At 45.5% G+C, this 16010-nt stretch overlaps 1 protein-coding gene across 1 annotated transcript in view; it reads right to left on the reverse strand.

The window, feature by feature from the left end:
• Window positions 1-16010, reverse strand: part of NFATC2 (nuclear factor of activated T-cells, cytoplasmic, calcineurin-dependent 2) — an 87791-nt gene that overhangs the window by 50543 nt on the left and 21238 nt on the right. Inside the window, exons 4-5 of the mRNA XM_014943868.1 lie at window positions 8908-9110; window positions 6598-6770 (exon numbers count right to left, since the gene is read on the reverse strand). Coding sequence (XP_014799354.1) covers window positions 6598-6770; window positions 8908-9110 — 376 coding nt within the window. The remainder of the gene's footprint in view (window positions 1-6597; window positions 6771-8907; window positions 9111-16010) is intronic.

The following is a 16010-nucleotide window of genomic DNA, read 5'->3' on the forward strand; positions in this document are numbered from 1 at the left end:
GGCTGATGCTCACCTGCATCTTGGTGAGAACAAAGCTAGCATTACCTCTAATTACCTCTAACTGCCATCACAAGCCAAGGAAACCAAAAAAGGTAGCTACTTAAAGAGGTGGGGTCATGACCTGCACCCCCAGCACAGTAGCCTCCCCAGGCCAAATGTCCAGGTCCCTCTTTGGACTCCCCCCATTCTTATGCTGCCCAGGGCAGCCCCAGCTCACCCCAGCTTGCTGGAAGCCTTCAAGCCGTGACTCACCACTCCTGCCATGTCTTTCCAAACCCCCAAAAGGCTCTTGGCTCCAGCCACTGATTTCTGTTGGATTTGAGAAGAGCAGATAGAGCTGCGTGTCTGATGCTAGAAAAAAATCCCGAACCCTAGAAGCAATAGATGAGGCCTAATTTGTTGTGGGATTAATTCTTCCACCTCAGTGCAAACCTTAATGAGCCAAAGTAAATATTTCATTCCTCCTGTCACACTGTGTTTATTTACCACGAGCTGCCTGCCTGTGGTAGGATTGATGGGAGCAGAGCTCCTGTGCCCAGTGCTCACCCAACGCTCTGATGTCCTGAGAGACTTTGATCCCACCCATCACACACTGAAGCACCTTGAGCTCTCTGGTGGGAGGAGAGGCAATGGCTGTGGAGCTCCAGTGTGGGACCACGGGCAGGAGACACCTCCAGCAGGCAGGGGGACATCAGTAAGGCGCCCCAGAGAGCAGCAATCTTCTAATCAGAGGGATGGGATGAATCACCTCCTGGTAGGAATATGGGGCAGGGGAAGGCTTAAGTGAGAATCAAGTAAATAAAGCAAATTTCCAAACCTCGTGATTAGACAGGAAGCCTTGAAAATGCGATCTAAATACTATGAGAAGAAGAACCCCCTATGAATGGCAACAGTTTCCAATTTGTTGCCAGCAAGACTTAATCAGCAGTTTGTGCAGAGCCGTCCAAGAAAAAAGCACCAAAAATAGAGGGCTTTTCTCCACCTCCTTCTCTGCACATAATTTATTTCATGATGTCCCTGCGAAGGAGGAGTGACAAGCACTGATGGCAGCAGTGTCAGATAAGTATGATACTTTCTATGAACTGCAGCCAGCTTACCAAACCAGCGTGTGATTAATGACAGGAAAACCATGGCCCCGGTTCACTTCTCTGTCGATCATCTCTGCGGGTATGCACAGCATTTCCTTTTAATCCCTTGTGGAGGAGATCTGCAGAGCTTAAATTATGCTCAGAAATCCACGCTCTGCGTAATACGCTGGGGCGCTTGCTTCTACCAGCAGCAGGGTTGCAAAGGCAGAAAGTAAAGAGGAGTTCATCCTCGTAGCAAGGCTCGCAGCCTGCAAAAAGGGCGGGCGTTTTCCTTCTCTCTGACTCAGACTTTCCAGACTGAAATCTTTCAGTTGCACATTAAAAGTGGCAAATATTGCCAGAATTGGCTTTTCAATTCTGTGCTTTAGGAGAGAGAAAAATTTTACTTTACAGAATCACAGAATCGCATGAGGTTGGAAGGGACCTCCGGAGATCTAGTCCAACCCCCCTGCCAAAGCAGGTCCACCCAGAGCAGGTTGCACAGGAACGTGTCCAGGTGGGTTTTGAATGTCTCCAGAGAAGGAGACTCCACCACCTCCCTGGGCAGCCTGTTCCAGGGCTCAGCACCTTCAAAGTAAAGAAGTTCCTCCTCATGTTTAGGTGGAACTTCTTATGTTCAAGTTTGTGCCCGTTTCCTCTTGTCCTATCCCTGGACACCACTCAAAAAATACTGGCCCCATCCTCTTGACACCCACCCTTTAAGTATTTATAAGCATTGATCAGATCCCCCCTCAGTCTTCTCTTCTCCAGACTAAAAAGACCCAAGTCCCTCAGCCTCTCCTTGTAAGGGAGATGGTCCAGGCCCCTCATCATCTTTGTAGCCCCCTGCTGTACCCTCTCCAGCAGTTGCCTGTCCTTCTTGCACTGGGGAGCCTAGAACTGGATTTACTGGATACTTTAGAAAAAGCACCAGTTTTTATGTCAGCTGTCTGACTGCCTTTAGGTTGAAAAAAAGGGGGGGGGGGGGGGGGGGGGGGTAATTCAACTGGAAACCATGCTACTCTTGTAATAATTATATTTATGGGTAAACTTGCAAATGGGTATCTCCCCGGTGCAAAGAGACCATTCATTTTGGCTTTTTTATCTCAATAAACTAGGGCTCCTTCTTGCCTGCCATTGTATTCCAACCAGCACAGCTCCCGGCTGAGGAAAAGCACTCGCTGTTTGCCAAAACAACATTCTTTTACATGACTAGCTCTTTCCCCTGTAGTTATTAATGTGTCACATATCGCAGGCTCAGATTGTCTAATATTATGGGAAAATCTACTAGAAGGAGAGAAAAATAAAGGAAACTTCCAGGGAAATTGATTAAAGGGAAGTTAGATATTTGACCCGATTCAGTGGAACAAAATACAGTCAATAATAGAAACTATTTAAACTCCTCAGATGGACACACAGTTCTTTAGTAATAAGTTTTGTTTGTTTTGTTTTTTACCACCTCGGAATATCTATTATAAGAACAAGATTTTAGACTCCTTTTCTCGTGCCAAGTGCAACTGCTTGTATTTTAAGAGATCCGTGAGCACAGCTTGCTATCAGCAAACACGGATTGCACAAAACAAGAACTGTGAGACGTTTTGGGGTGGTTTAACCAGGATCCATCAGAATAAAAACTGTGAGGCGGTGTGAATGGTGCTCCCAACACTGACACACACACATCTTGCAGACACTCACATAGAGCAGTTTTTTTGGTTGCTGACAGCACGGAGTGAAACAAGCTGCCTCTGAGCTCCCTTCAATACCCCCTGGAAGTTTCAGCCGAGGAGTGGGAACACAACTCCAGACACCACTCGCTCACCCAGAAAGGAGTCTCAGTTCATAGTGAAAGGTAAATCAAAGCACATGAATAGAAGTAATGCTACAGAAATTGCCTGAACGGTTTGAAAATAACAATCAGGTCTGCAAATACCAAAACCCTGCATGGGCTTTTTATTATTAGGGCTGTGTTTAAAGGGACGAGTTAACTCAGTAAACCCTTCACATCACCACCTTCAGTGACAGCAGCTCTGTGACAGCCCTGCCTGGCCCAGCAAGGGCTCACCTACGTGAGCCCATGCCTAAAGCACAGCCCTGCCCAGGCAGGGATGGACATCTGGGCATCCCCACCGACGGATGGCATGGAGGAGCCAGGCCAGGCAGCACACTGCCACTGCTGCCACATGGACCCATCGGCTGCAGATCCCAGGGACATCACACATAGCACCCACGGGGCCACACAGACCCATCAGCTGCAGACCCCAGGGACATCACACATAGCACCCACGGGGCTCACTGCCATTTCACAGACTCCGCATGGAGCAACGCCCAGGAGAAGGGATTTTTCTCAGCTTTCCAGCACTACATCTACAAGACAGTGGCTTTTTATCCCTAAGTAAGTGATGACCTGTTGCTACAATTATCAGAGGGCTTTCAAATGCCTTTGCCTACTCAGTGGCTTCAGAACGAATCAACAGGCAACAGGAGAAAAAAAGCTGCAAGCTGCTGAATGTGCAGGCTTGTCTGGATACGAGGTCCATTTTGAGGTATAACTGATCATTTAACAACATATCACCTCCTTGGTCCTCCCACGCAGCTGCCTGGGGAGGAACTTGCTCCGGATGATGCTTTGAACCTGTGAAATCCCCTCCTAAAACCTGTCAAGTGCTGAATGTGACACAGATGAGGTGGAATCAAATTGCCCCATGAAAAGCAGATACTTCACAGTTCTTGCTTCATTGCAGCTAATGATCTGCTGACACCGGTGGGAGTTTTTAGCGGGGATCGGCTTCTGCTGAGGAGAGCACTCAGATATTCTGTTGGTAGCAACCGTGCTCTCGAGGGAACCCCACTGGTAGGGAAATGGCCAGTTATCTTAAAGCTGCTACTTAATAAGGCTTTCCCAGTGGGATATTATTAACAGCTACCAGACAGGAGAGATCTTACAGGAGAGTCCCTGAGGATAAGGATTCCCAGGTGGCCATGTCAAAAAAAAAAAAAAAGAAAGAAAAACAGACAAAGGAAAAAAAGAGAATCCCAACAGCACAGGAAGGTGGGACACAAGGAGAAAATGTCATGAAGCCCTTTCTTAGCAGGACACCTGAGTTTACCTGAGCCTGGGAGCTCTGCAACATGCAGATTGTCTGGGAGAAACTAAGATTATCATCTCTAGTGTGATTTAGTCTGCGTTACTAATGCTGGCTGAGCTAACTAATGTTTTTAACCATCTTCCCAGAACTCGGCTGAGTTCAGGAAGTGCTACTGAAATGCAAAAACACTGTTAAATATGCAACATACGTTCTAAATGGAAGAGGCTTATTATGCCAGATCACTTCATACTCTGCTTCCATGAGTTTAGAAAAGCACAGTCCTTAACAGATTACTCTCCAAATTGCCAGTGTAACCAGTATTCCAAAAATTAAACTTACTTTGTTTTTTTTTCTTGGGGAACAAATACATATTTTCTTTTTGTGGGAGCTCTGCTGTCTGCTATGCACCTCACATTTTCATATTTTAATTATAAAAAAATATAAAAAGAAGTCACTTACACTAGTATCTCCACTCTTGTTTTTTTAATGCCCCTAAGACTCATCAAAGCAAACGCATCTCAGAATAAATGCCTCGACATCTTAAACAGGCCTGCAAATAGCAGTCATTGCCCAGGCAAATTAGGTGTGGGCATACAATTCAGAAAAACATGATCTTATTCTGTAAACCATCACCGGATTTCTGCTTGAACGCTCTTTGGTGATGGGCACAAATACAATGTGCAATTGTGGAAGGGTCTTAGAAACGCCTGGCTAACCCTTTCTGAAAGAGAAGTTTGCTGTTGCTGTAGGAGAATTTGCCCAAGCGGGGTGTTATCTGCGGGGCTCGTGGACCCTCCTCCCTCTGCTCTGGGCTCGTCCTGTTTTTCTCTACGGCGGGTATAGGAGTTGCACCTGGACTTTACCCACCCACCACAGGCAGGAATGGGCTCTTTCCACTCGGAAAAGAATTTGAGGGAGAAGCCAGGTGATGCTTTGCTGCAATTCCCTTCCTATCTACCAAAGCTGCACTTTGCTGAATGTTTCCTTTAGCAAATGGGCCTTTGTTTCAGCAGGGACACGTTTGGGGTGGAGGCCACTATTGTTTCAGCCATCTGGTCCCATAAAGGATCACAACCATTTCCTATGGAGAAAGGTGGTGGCTGCTCCCACTGTTCTCCCTTCCACATCACCGTGCCTGGAGACTTCACTCAGCTGCTAAAATGCTCTGATAGGTGGTATCTGCTCATAAACATTGCCAAGAGATCATACATATCCATCATCCTCTCCTTAGCCTTGACTTGTTTATTCATTTCTACTGTTTTGTTTCAAAGCTGCCATCAATAATTCACCAGTCACACAATTTCTCTTGATTTCCCATCCAAAATTGGCTCCTTGGCCTGCATCTCAATAAATAAAACGCACACATGAGAAACTCTTCAATGACTTTCTTTACATGACTTATGGCAAGACAGGTTCTGCTAAAGGGGTGAGTCATTCAGCAAAGGGAGAGGAAAACTGCTCATTATGTATTTGTGAAATCCCCAAACCACTGAAAAGGCACCATTTACCAACAAAAAGCATCACAGGATGCACATGAACCAGCAAAGTGGGTGAAGCCCTTCTAGAAATGACTGTGACACGGGGGGTACCTCATTGGAGGCCTCTCTTTCTCAGGATCCAGTACGTTACAATGAGTGGGAGGTGCAGGTATCTCAGTTTACATGCTTGTAGGATTTGCCCCTCAGAAATCAGAACTGCAAGTTTTCTTCTGTCCCTCAGGGGAATACCAGAACAACCCGGGGTTTCCCTGCCTCAGCTACAGCCTCCTGAGCTGCACGCCCCTCAGCATCGACATGAAGGAAGAATAACCAGGATGTCCCTGAGCCTCAAAATCAAACCTATCTCTCCAATTCAGTTGTGGTCCCACCACAGCTCACACCTGAGGACTGTGGCCACTCCTTTGGCAGGCAGGACTGGCCACAGGGCTAGGATCCGGCCCAGGTTTGAATTCAAAACCTCCAACCACCTGCCAGCTTGTGGATAACAAGTTCTGGTTGTGCCTCCACTCAAAATAAAACCACTCCCAGGATGGCAGGTAGCTTGCACGCTCATGCCCTAACAGGGAGAATGTACACACACCCCTATATGCAAACCCATGCTGGCTCCCTGCTCCCAGAAAAGACCTGCTAGCCAGAAGGGCCCAGCAGAAACACGCTAATAAATAAACTTTGCAAAAGTCCCAAAGTCCCCGGCTGTCCTCACAAGCTCTAAGCAGCGTGAAGAGCCACCAAAACTTGTTTCAGGAGAGGGAGTGCACACAGGTAAGAGCTGCAGGTCACTCAGATGGTGGCACAGACCCAGCCAGCGTGGGAAGAGCAGAGCACCTTGCGTTTCCCCGTCTGAGCAAACGTTGGGTTTGGTCCCCTCAGAGCCAGCCTGGAGCAGGGGGACAAGACAGTGGCTGTTGCGAGACGAAGAAGGAGCAAATCTTAGGGCCTACTTACAGCATTCGATGGGGTTTGAGGCTGCTTGCAGAGAAATGATCCTGCCGCTGGACTCGGGGATGTGCACGCGGAAGACGAGCCGGACGCGGGTGTTCTTCCTGCCGATGTCCGTCTCTCCCTTGCGCAGCTCGATGTCTGCGTTCCTCAGCTTCAAAATCCCTGCACAGTCAATGCTGCCAAACACACACGCCCTTTAGCTTCACATTTCTGCTCTCAAACAGCTTGGAAATAGGTGACAGTTAAGAGGATTAAGCTGTTTTGCTTCAATCTCTTGAGTTAAGAGCAGCTCCAAATACTGGTTCTGCTTAGGATCTAGATATTGCCATTTCAGCAGTTACAGGGGAAGAAATCCCAGACACACAGCGAGTGAAGGATGCTGCTGGACCCTTCCCGAAAAGTCTGGGCTCAGCGAGTCCCAGGATGGCTAGGGGTGGCCTTTACTCTGGTGGCAGCAGAAGCCACTCTCCAAACATGATAACCCTGAGTCCCGTTTCCCTCCTGTGCTAAGCACAAGAGTCCCCACGGCAGTGCCCCCCCAGCACACTGGGGCACGGAGGGTGAACCACAACAAGAAGTGCACACCAGAACAGGCAAAAAGCTGACCCCGTGCTGGAGCCCTCCAGGAGCTAGAGAGCATTAAAACCTCCACCACCAGCTCTCTAAAGAGCTCCGTGCCCAGAGACTGCACAGCAGCTATTGCCTGCACGTGGGCAAATTAGTTCAGCTCCACGGGGAATCACAGCAGTTGAAGCAGCTAATTGCATGCACCATCCAGGCACGTTTCCCCAACGGTTTGTAATGCAAGCATTGAATTCAACTCCAGAGCAGGAACCAAACTGCTCTCCCCCCTCCTTTCAGACATGGTAGGTGGTCTCCAGCCCCGGCCCAGGTCACCAAGTCATTCTCCAAAGCCCCAGGATGTTGTTCCCAGCCAAGGCAATAGCCTGGCAGAGCAGAGAATGGTTCTCTGCTCCCATTCACCGTGTCCCTGCACAAAGGGAGGATGCAGGGAGCAGGATGGGGCTGAGCAGCAATGAAAGGATTAGAATTGCTTAAACCAGCATTGCAACTTAATATTGGTGTAAGTGTAGATTTACTTAAGAGCCCAGTGTACACTAGCAGACATGCCTGTCTGCAGCAGAGCCCTGGCAAGAGAATGTGCCAATTAATACTTACAGAATCTGAGATCTTCAGCTCAGCAACAGTCATTGGAGAGTGCAATGAGAACTGTTATTAAACAGGCATTGCCAACCTATTCTGATATCAGTTTTAAAGACACGCCATTTTTCTTCTTTAGATATGAATCAAAATCACTTTTTGGGAGGCATAAACCCCAAGCTGCTTCCTACACCCACGCTGTTCCTTGCCATTGCCTGTGTGCAGGAGTTTATTACTCCAGGGCTACTTGTTAGGAACAGACAGTCGTGTTTCATTCAGCACTTGGCTGCTTAAGTTTGAGATGTGGACATTTATTTATTTCCTTGGGTGCAGAGGGAAGGAGAGGCTTGAAGGAAAGGGAGGAATGAGGTATATTTTCTGGAAAAAAAAGACATGCAAAGAAAGAATGTGGATTTTGTGATGAAGTAGGGGGGCTTAAAAACACAGCTGCTCTGCCAATTTTGTCAGTATCCTCTGAAGGATGGAGATACAGCTCTTCCCTCTGCAGAGCAATCACTCTCATGCTGCCTGGCACACATTCAAGCCTGAAGTTTCAGACTGGTGCCCACTTCATCCCTCTGCCTCCATAAAAATGGAAGGACTAATACAGAAAAGATGTGCCTGTACTTGTTTTTCTGTTAAGCTATTGCAACAAAAGAGGGCAATTTCATGGCCAGAGCACTTGGCTGAGTTCAGAAGAGATGTTTTCTGTTCCATTAAATGTTGTAAAATGAATCGTACACCTTTCCTCCACAGTCTACTGCTCCTTGCTTCTCATTGCGTCCCTGCAGCACAAGGACTTGAGATTTGAGTCTCATTTTTCTTAGCACCCTACAAAACCATTCTGACTTTGAAGATGACAAATGATTACAATATAGTCACTGCAGCAATTGGGGTAAAGAGCAAAAACGCCTGCATGGTCAGCTGATGAATGGTAACTCTGTAAACAGCTTTAACCCAGGTGCTTGTAACTGCTGCTCGTGCTTTCATAAAAAGGGTCTTACACTCATATATCATTCCGATGCTCTGGAAAGGAGAGTCCCTCCAGAGCAGCCTTCATTATTCATTTAAGTTAGTCCTTTCCAAAGAGAAGGAACTTCACACACCCATTTAATCCTCCTCAACTTTGCTAATAAAAAGAAATATGCTTACGTGGCTTTCATGTTGTTTTTGGGTTCCAGGGGGATTTCTAAAACTTTGGTGTTGCCAATGATCTTTTCATAGCTGGTGGTGGTGACAGTTTTTCCCGTAATGCGATGGACTTGATAGAAAGCGTGAGGTTTAAGTATCCGTTCATCTGCTGTCCCAATGAAGATCTGAAGACCCAAGGGTTTGTTCTCCATGTAACCGTGAAGCTGGCAAGACATTAAAAATCTATTATCACACACAGGGCTTGCAAGGCCTTCATGTCAGGAAACCAAATAGATCTACAGACTTATATACAGATACGGAGATATATATAGACATAAAGATATGTGTAGTACAGACTGTCTCCTACTCTCAGAGACAGACATCCTCTTAAGAATATTTGGCAGAATCCATGATACATAGGGAAGGGAGATAATGGAAAACATGTAATTAATGGTTATAATACTAAATATATCAAAAAGAAAAAAAGGATATACCAAGAGGAAAAAAGTCCAGACAAGCTCTCCATTACCAGAAATTTTTTGGTTGCCTCCAAAACAGATTGATAAATTGTCTCAAAGATATATTTTTGAGTACACTTGTTTAATTTGCAGTGAATGATTCCTAAATGAGATTTAAAAGATTTTTCTTAGTGGGGTGGATAAAGCTGGAAAGCTGCATTGACTCCCCACACCTGCAACCTTGGGCAATGATTCCTGCTTCCCATCAGCAGGAAACACAGCCAGGACAGAAGAAAGTCTCCCACATGCATTCCTGCAGATACACGTGGTACTCCCTTACACACCTTCTCCAGACCTTATCAAAGCTAATGGAAGATGCCCATAAACATAAGGGGCTTCGAACCAGGCACTATGTGACATCCAACTTGCAAACCCCAGTTTCTGTCCAGCCTAACATTCAGGAAAATGACCTTGCCTCAGCTCAGCTTGTGATTCCTACTTCAACTGCAGTTCAAAAATCAGCATTTTTTTCCCCGTCAACAGGATGTGTCTAGCAAATGTGTCTGTGATATTGAAAACTGAAATGTTAAACTATGTATAAACATTTCAGAAATTAATGAAAGGGCTGCTACAGCCCTTTTGCTGGCCTTGGCACATGCAGTCTTGCCCAGCTCACATCTATTCCAAACCCAGCTGGAAGGACTGTCCTTCCAACCCCTCACTTTGCTCATCACTGCAAGCTTCACCATCTCTCCAGCTTCCCCTGCATCCCTCATACTAGACACACGCTGCCTGCCTTCATCTTCAAAGGTCTTCTCTTTGCCCTCTCACCTCTCATTTTCTACTCAGTTATCGACGTCCACCCACAAACTTCCCAAATCCATCCCCCAAAACACAAGCATCAGCTTCTTAAACGTTTACTCACCCATCTGCCTCTCTCCAGGGAGGATGTTCCCTTTTAATATCTACATCTCCACCCTACAAATCTCTGTCTCTGCACAATTCTTAAAGAATCTTAAAAGAAAATACGTTCTTGTTCTCCTGAAATCACTTCTGTGAACCAGCGTTGATTCACTGCTCTTTGAAACTCATCCTTCCCCTAATTGTTGGTTGCCCTTCAGCCATTCCTCTTGCATTGCATAAAATACTGTCTGTACAGGTAGAGATGGCATTTTTGGTCTGTGACTGTACAGCACCTGGCACACGGAGCTCTAGCTGACCTTAGAGACTGGAGCCTCTAGGGTTCAAGGACATAAGCAGACTCTTCTGTACTAAATAACATTTTTATAAACAGTATTTGCTGCAAGAGAAGCAAGAAAGCCAGAATGCCTCCATAGGCCAGGACACAAGGAAATTTCTCCTTCTTTATTAACATTCAAAATTACAAATCAAACCATTCTAAATTTCTCACATAACCAAAAATGAAAACCAGACATTTATCTACCGCATAGCCAGTGATCTAGCTGAAAGGGAACTTTATGGTCTGAGACATGCTAAATTTGTTTTCAATTATTCTGTCCACATACAAAACCTTGATGAAGCCATACAAAGCAAATAGTGCTGGAAGATCAGAGAAAAGGAAGATTAAGCTAATGGTATTCATGGCCAAACCTTTTTTTTTTTTTTCCTTTTTTCTTTTCACCAGCCAGCGGGAGGTATCTTTGCATAGAAGGATTAATTCCCCCCTGGAAGGGGACCATATGCAGCATCAATACAATCCTGGCAACCTTCCTTCAGTATGGCAAATGTAAAGCGACACTCACTCTTCTGAGCTATCATTACTCATCTAGCACGTATTTGCAAGGCATACAAAGACGGGGTCTATGCCCCAGAGACCTTACAACCCAAGGGCCCAAATCTGCAGCCTCCACTTGCATGAATAGCTCCATTGAAGTCAACGGGCCGTAAGTACGGGTTGTGCAAGAACGAATTACAGAATCCACCCCAGCCACAGCTCAGACACCTACGATAACTCACTCGCACAAGCACTTTGGAAGATTGTGAGGAGGGAAAATGGGCTTTGTGCAAACATGCCAGTTGGCTCCAGGAGCGAGGTGGAGGAGGAGCGGAGCTGGACTCCAAGCCCAAGGGTTGGTACTGGAGAAGCAGCATTGCCAAGAATGTGGTAAATACAAGGGCAGCCATGGGGAGATTTAGAAATGTATAGAGTGTATAGAAGATTAAAGGTGACAGAGGTCAAAAGGATAGCTCTACTGGGACCAGGCGTGAGTGTAGGAATCACCCCCTGTTTACCCATGGAGGCCCATTAAGCCAAGGGTCCTCTGGGAGCCATCCTGAAACTCATCCTCAGTATCGTTACTTTCAAAATCCAAGATTTCCTGGCCTTCAATGAAAAGCCATTGTATGACCAAAAGCCATCTTGTCTTTACAAGGGGAGAGGGAGAAGAGCAGCACAGTTTTTATGTACTGAGCATGTTTATTGTCATGCCTGACAGAGTAAGTCTTTGTGGATCCAGCAAAGATGACGAGAGGATCCCTTGGACTGAAGCAGTTATGACAGTGACAGCAAAGCAGCTTTTGCTCTACCCTCTGTTTGGGCAGAACAAAATCCCAGAGTTACAGGTGGGAGACTGGAACGGAGGAAAACAGTTAATAAATCACAAAAGATAATTTTCCCCCAGTGAGCACAGTCAGTAGCAGCTGTAACAGGACTGGCTATGTATACAGTTTTTAATACTGGCCGCCTTTAAAAGCAATTTTAAGTGGTGTTTCTGCTCATGTATAGAATGAGTTCCCAAGGTGAAACTATTCATGGTCTTCTAATAACATATATGTCTGTGGGTGTGTGTCTGTATAAACGTATACAGACTTAAACAGGAGACAAATTGATTGCCTGTTCATATGGCCATGTTTGTATCATCTGCTGGACGAGGGGATATAAAACACATAGTAAAAGGCCTTCTGGTCCTCCAACGGGGCCAGATTTTAAATTGTTTGATCAATGGAAGAAAGTAACATAATTATTCGGTAATTTATGACATTATAGCAATGCTTTGGGATGACATCACTGTAAAAATCAAAATAACCTTATAAAATGCAAATACAAAGAGAAAAATATCTATAAAAGACTCAAGCATCCAAGTTTAAAAGGATGTGTCCTTATCTTGAGCTACTTGTTTACATTTTGAAAGATAATATAGAATATCACTTACCATGAGCATTTCCATCTACCTTTCACTTGCTAAGAACACATCAGCGTGGCTTGGGAACAAAAAATGAAGATGGGGACAGCTCACAGAACAACTCCAGCCACTCAAAAATCAGAGTTTTACACCCAGCTCTGCCACCAGTTTACTACATAGTGTCAGTCATGTCATATAACCTCTCTGTTCATCCCTAACAGGGGAACAGTGATGGTAACTCTACTTTGCAGGAACTGAAACAAGTTAATACTTTGTGCTGCATTTTTACCCAGACAAATTCACTGTAAGCTAGAATGAAAAAATACATGAAGCATTTGTTTCAGATGTATCTCTCCTCAAAATTGAACTGTGAGCGACTGGTACTGTCAATAAGAACTCACCTCCAAATATGCTTTAGTATTTAACCATAATAGTGATCTTTTCAGTGGAGGAAAGAAGGAGCAAAAGTGACCCTTAAAGAACCCTACAGAGAAGTGAAGACTTCAAACGTTTTTTTAAATAATAACTTTGAAATTAATTTTTTCCTCCTTAGCAACAACCAAGCCACTCAAAAGTCTCAGTTTTTCAGTCCTACTCTTCTGCTCATGATGCAGGAGGAGAACCAGCAGCTCTCTCCCCAGCTGCCCAAGGAGAGGGAGCAAAGCCCTGCAACCTGAGTTTCAGCAGAGACGAGAAGAGAGGACCAGCCCCGCACCAAGGTGTTCCCTTACTTCTCTTTCCCTGAATGAAACTAAATCATCTGGATTTCAGTTTCCAGAGAGCGAGAATGGAGAAAGATTTATGAATACAGAACTCTGGGAGGAAATATTTTTGTGTATTATAAGGTGACCTATTCACAATAAAACTCCCCCAAACTGTATACAGATCGAGCTGGAAAAGACCCAACTCCTTTGAGTCACATTTGCCACAAGGGGAAAGAGAAGCCAGACATGATGTGTACCTTTCCATACTCTATTTTGGGATTTTAAGATCCTATTTCTTTCAGTTGAAAGATTTTTCTTAAACTTTGCTTTTGCATAACTCTTATAATATTAACATCACCAGACATGGGCTGGTCTGTGACCTGAGGAAATGCAAAGCGCTTTGGCAGATAAACAAATAACATCATTCAGAAAACAAGGAGACTTTTCTTGTTTGGTTTGCTTCTGTGTTGGGTTTCTAAACAAAATGGAAATGTGTGGCATGATAAAAATCATCAGTTCACCTCTGCATAAATAAAATTCATTCATTCTGCACTCCATCCATGGATCAATACCAGTCAAATTGGGGAGAGGGGGTATTTAAGTGCCAGTTTCAGGAAGGCACATATGTAATTCTGCATGCAAAAAATAAGCAATGTGCCTTTAGCTGCTGTTTATCAGCAGCCCAGTTACCTGCCTGAACACAATTCCTGTGACACTACCAGTGATCACAGCCATCCAGAGCACACATTAGCCATATAAAACAGCACTTCTTTTTCCCCTGCACTATTTCAAAACTCGGGTCTTTCTACAAACTGAGCCCCCAGCTCGACATACACAAGCGCTTAAAGTGGGGGTTTGAAATTCAAATCTAAATCAGTGCCTACCCCGATGCTCAGATGAGCCAAATCCTGCATCTGCACATTCGACATCCATCGCCTCTGACTGTGGGGATTTAACACCACAGGTTCACCTCTCCTGTGCTACATGAAGAGCAAATCTCTTTCCACAAGTGAAGCCTGCGACACTGCTTAGTTATATTCTCTGGTAACAGAGTGATAAGCTGACAGCAGAGCCAGAAGGAAAGGCAAATTCCTTAAAGATTCTGTAGGTGGTCACCTTGACGTACAGCATGTGGATATAGAGTTAATTTAGCAAAACCTTTGGAATGTAGATCTTTGAATTTGGACACGTTTACTGGAGTTCGAATATTATTCTGTTTTATATAGACTTAGATTATTAGCAAGAGGAAGGAGGATTCCCAGGAGATAAGTACAGTAACTTTTTTATTCTTAAATGGGGAAGCCAGGGCAGAGCGTGGCAGTGATTTGCTGGGTCCCACAGGGGACAAGCAGCCAAAGTGCAGTGAGACCCCGGGGTCCCCATCCCCCTGCGCTCTGCCTTGCTGCAAGGGTGGACAATTCCTGCAAGTGGCACAAGCACACAAGCACACAGTAACACCGCTCACCGGCCGCAGCACCTCCGTTTCCTCTAGTACTGCACACTCCTGCCTTGGCCTTTTTACTTGATGGGTTTCAGAGCCAAATTTTCTTGGGAATTTCTAGTTTGCACATCACGTATCTGTAAGCGTATGCAAACAATGATGGGTTTTGTGAGACAAAAGCAGGATCATCTACAAATCTTACAGGCACCTTTGAAGAGCCCCAGAGAGAACATTGCCCCGTGTGATACAGATGCCAATTACCCTAGAGTGTAGAAGGGAATAATTCGTTTCCCATTCATCCCAGCAGAGCTTTGCTTGTCAGGAATTTAGGTCTTTCTCCCCTGGGAGGTATAAAGCTGCATCTTTAAAGCTGATTGCACACATCTTCCTGTCTAGACAACACAAGCTACTGCCAGAAGGAAAGTATAAAATTGGGGAATGAATTCGCTAGCCTTGGTGGCGTTATTCGCTTGAAAGTAATCAGCTCTCTTGCTTGTTTCAGCTCACTGTAACATGAGGCTGAGTCCATTAACTGCTTCATATTACTTGCTATCTCCCCATGGAAGTCCCTCCAGCTTCCCCCCGAAGGGGGTGTGCATGTGTGTGGTCAGCTTTGAGCACAGCGCCGGGGTGATTCAGATGGACTGTCCCCGGCCGGCAGTGAAAAGTGGGAAAACAGAGCTCGACTGGCAACGTTTAATTAGCAGCAAATACAAAGCCGCGTGAGAAATCGCTTCCTCCTACTGCTTCCCTTTTCCTGCTGTACACGAGAAGATAAGAAAGCACTGAAAGGCTCGCCAGGAGCAGCATGCGGTTGCGGCGCTGGCTGCCCTAGGACAGAGCCCTGGCTCGCCCAACGCCCACCTTCCTCTAGAAACAGCAAGAGCCTGCCGAGTTAAAGCTGTCTCTCGAAGCTTTTGATGCCACAAACTGTTCCCCTGCTCACACTCTTCATCAGCCCCGAGGCTGCTTTCCGTGCCAGCAAGCATTTGCAGACACTCTGCCGTGGACAAGAGGAAGATGTGCTTCTCGGAATTGCCCCAGCTTGGCACAGCATTTCTGTCACATCTATTCATCTCCCTTCCTCCCTTTGCATCCTTAATTTAATCATTAATCCTCCTCATTAATATCCGTTGACTGCAACAATTTCAGGAGGGCTGGGGGGATGTCTTTACTCAACAATACTCCTACCAGGATGGAAAATTTCACTGTATTGTCTCAGGGAGAGTGGCGTATCAATAGCTGTCAGTAATTAAGACAAAGACCTCATCCAGACACCGTATCATGTAGCAGCTTGCCTGCCTGCTTCACTTAGAGCTGACATTGAGCAACAAAGTTGAATCTTGTCACATGTTTTTGTTCAATTTAATGTAGTTGG

This window comes from Calidris pugnax, unplaced genomic scaffold (genome assembly GCF_001431845.1).
Source record: "Calidris pugnax isolate Ruff unplaced genomic scaffold, ASM143184v1 scaffold118, whole genome shotgun sequence".
NCBI classification, from domain to species: domain Eukaryota; kingdom Metazoa; phylum Chordata; class Aves; order Charadriiformes; family Scolopacidae; genus Calidris; species Calidris pugnax.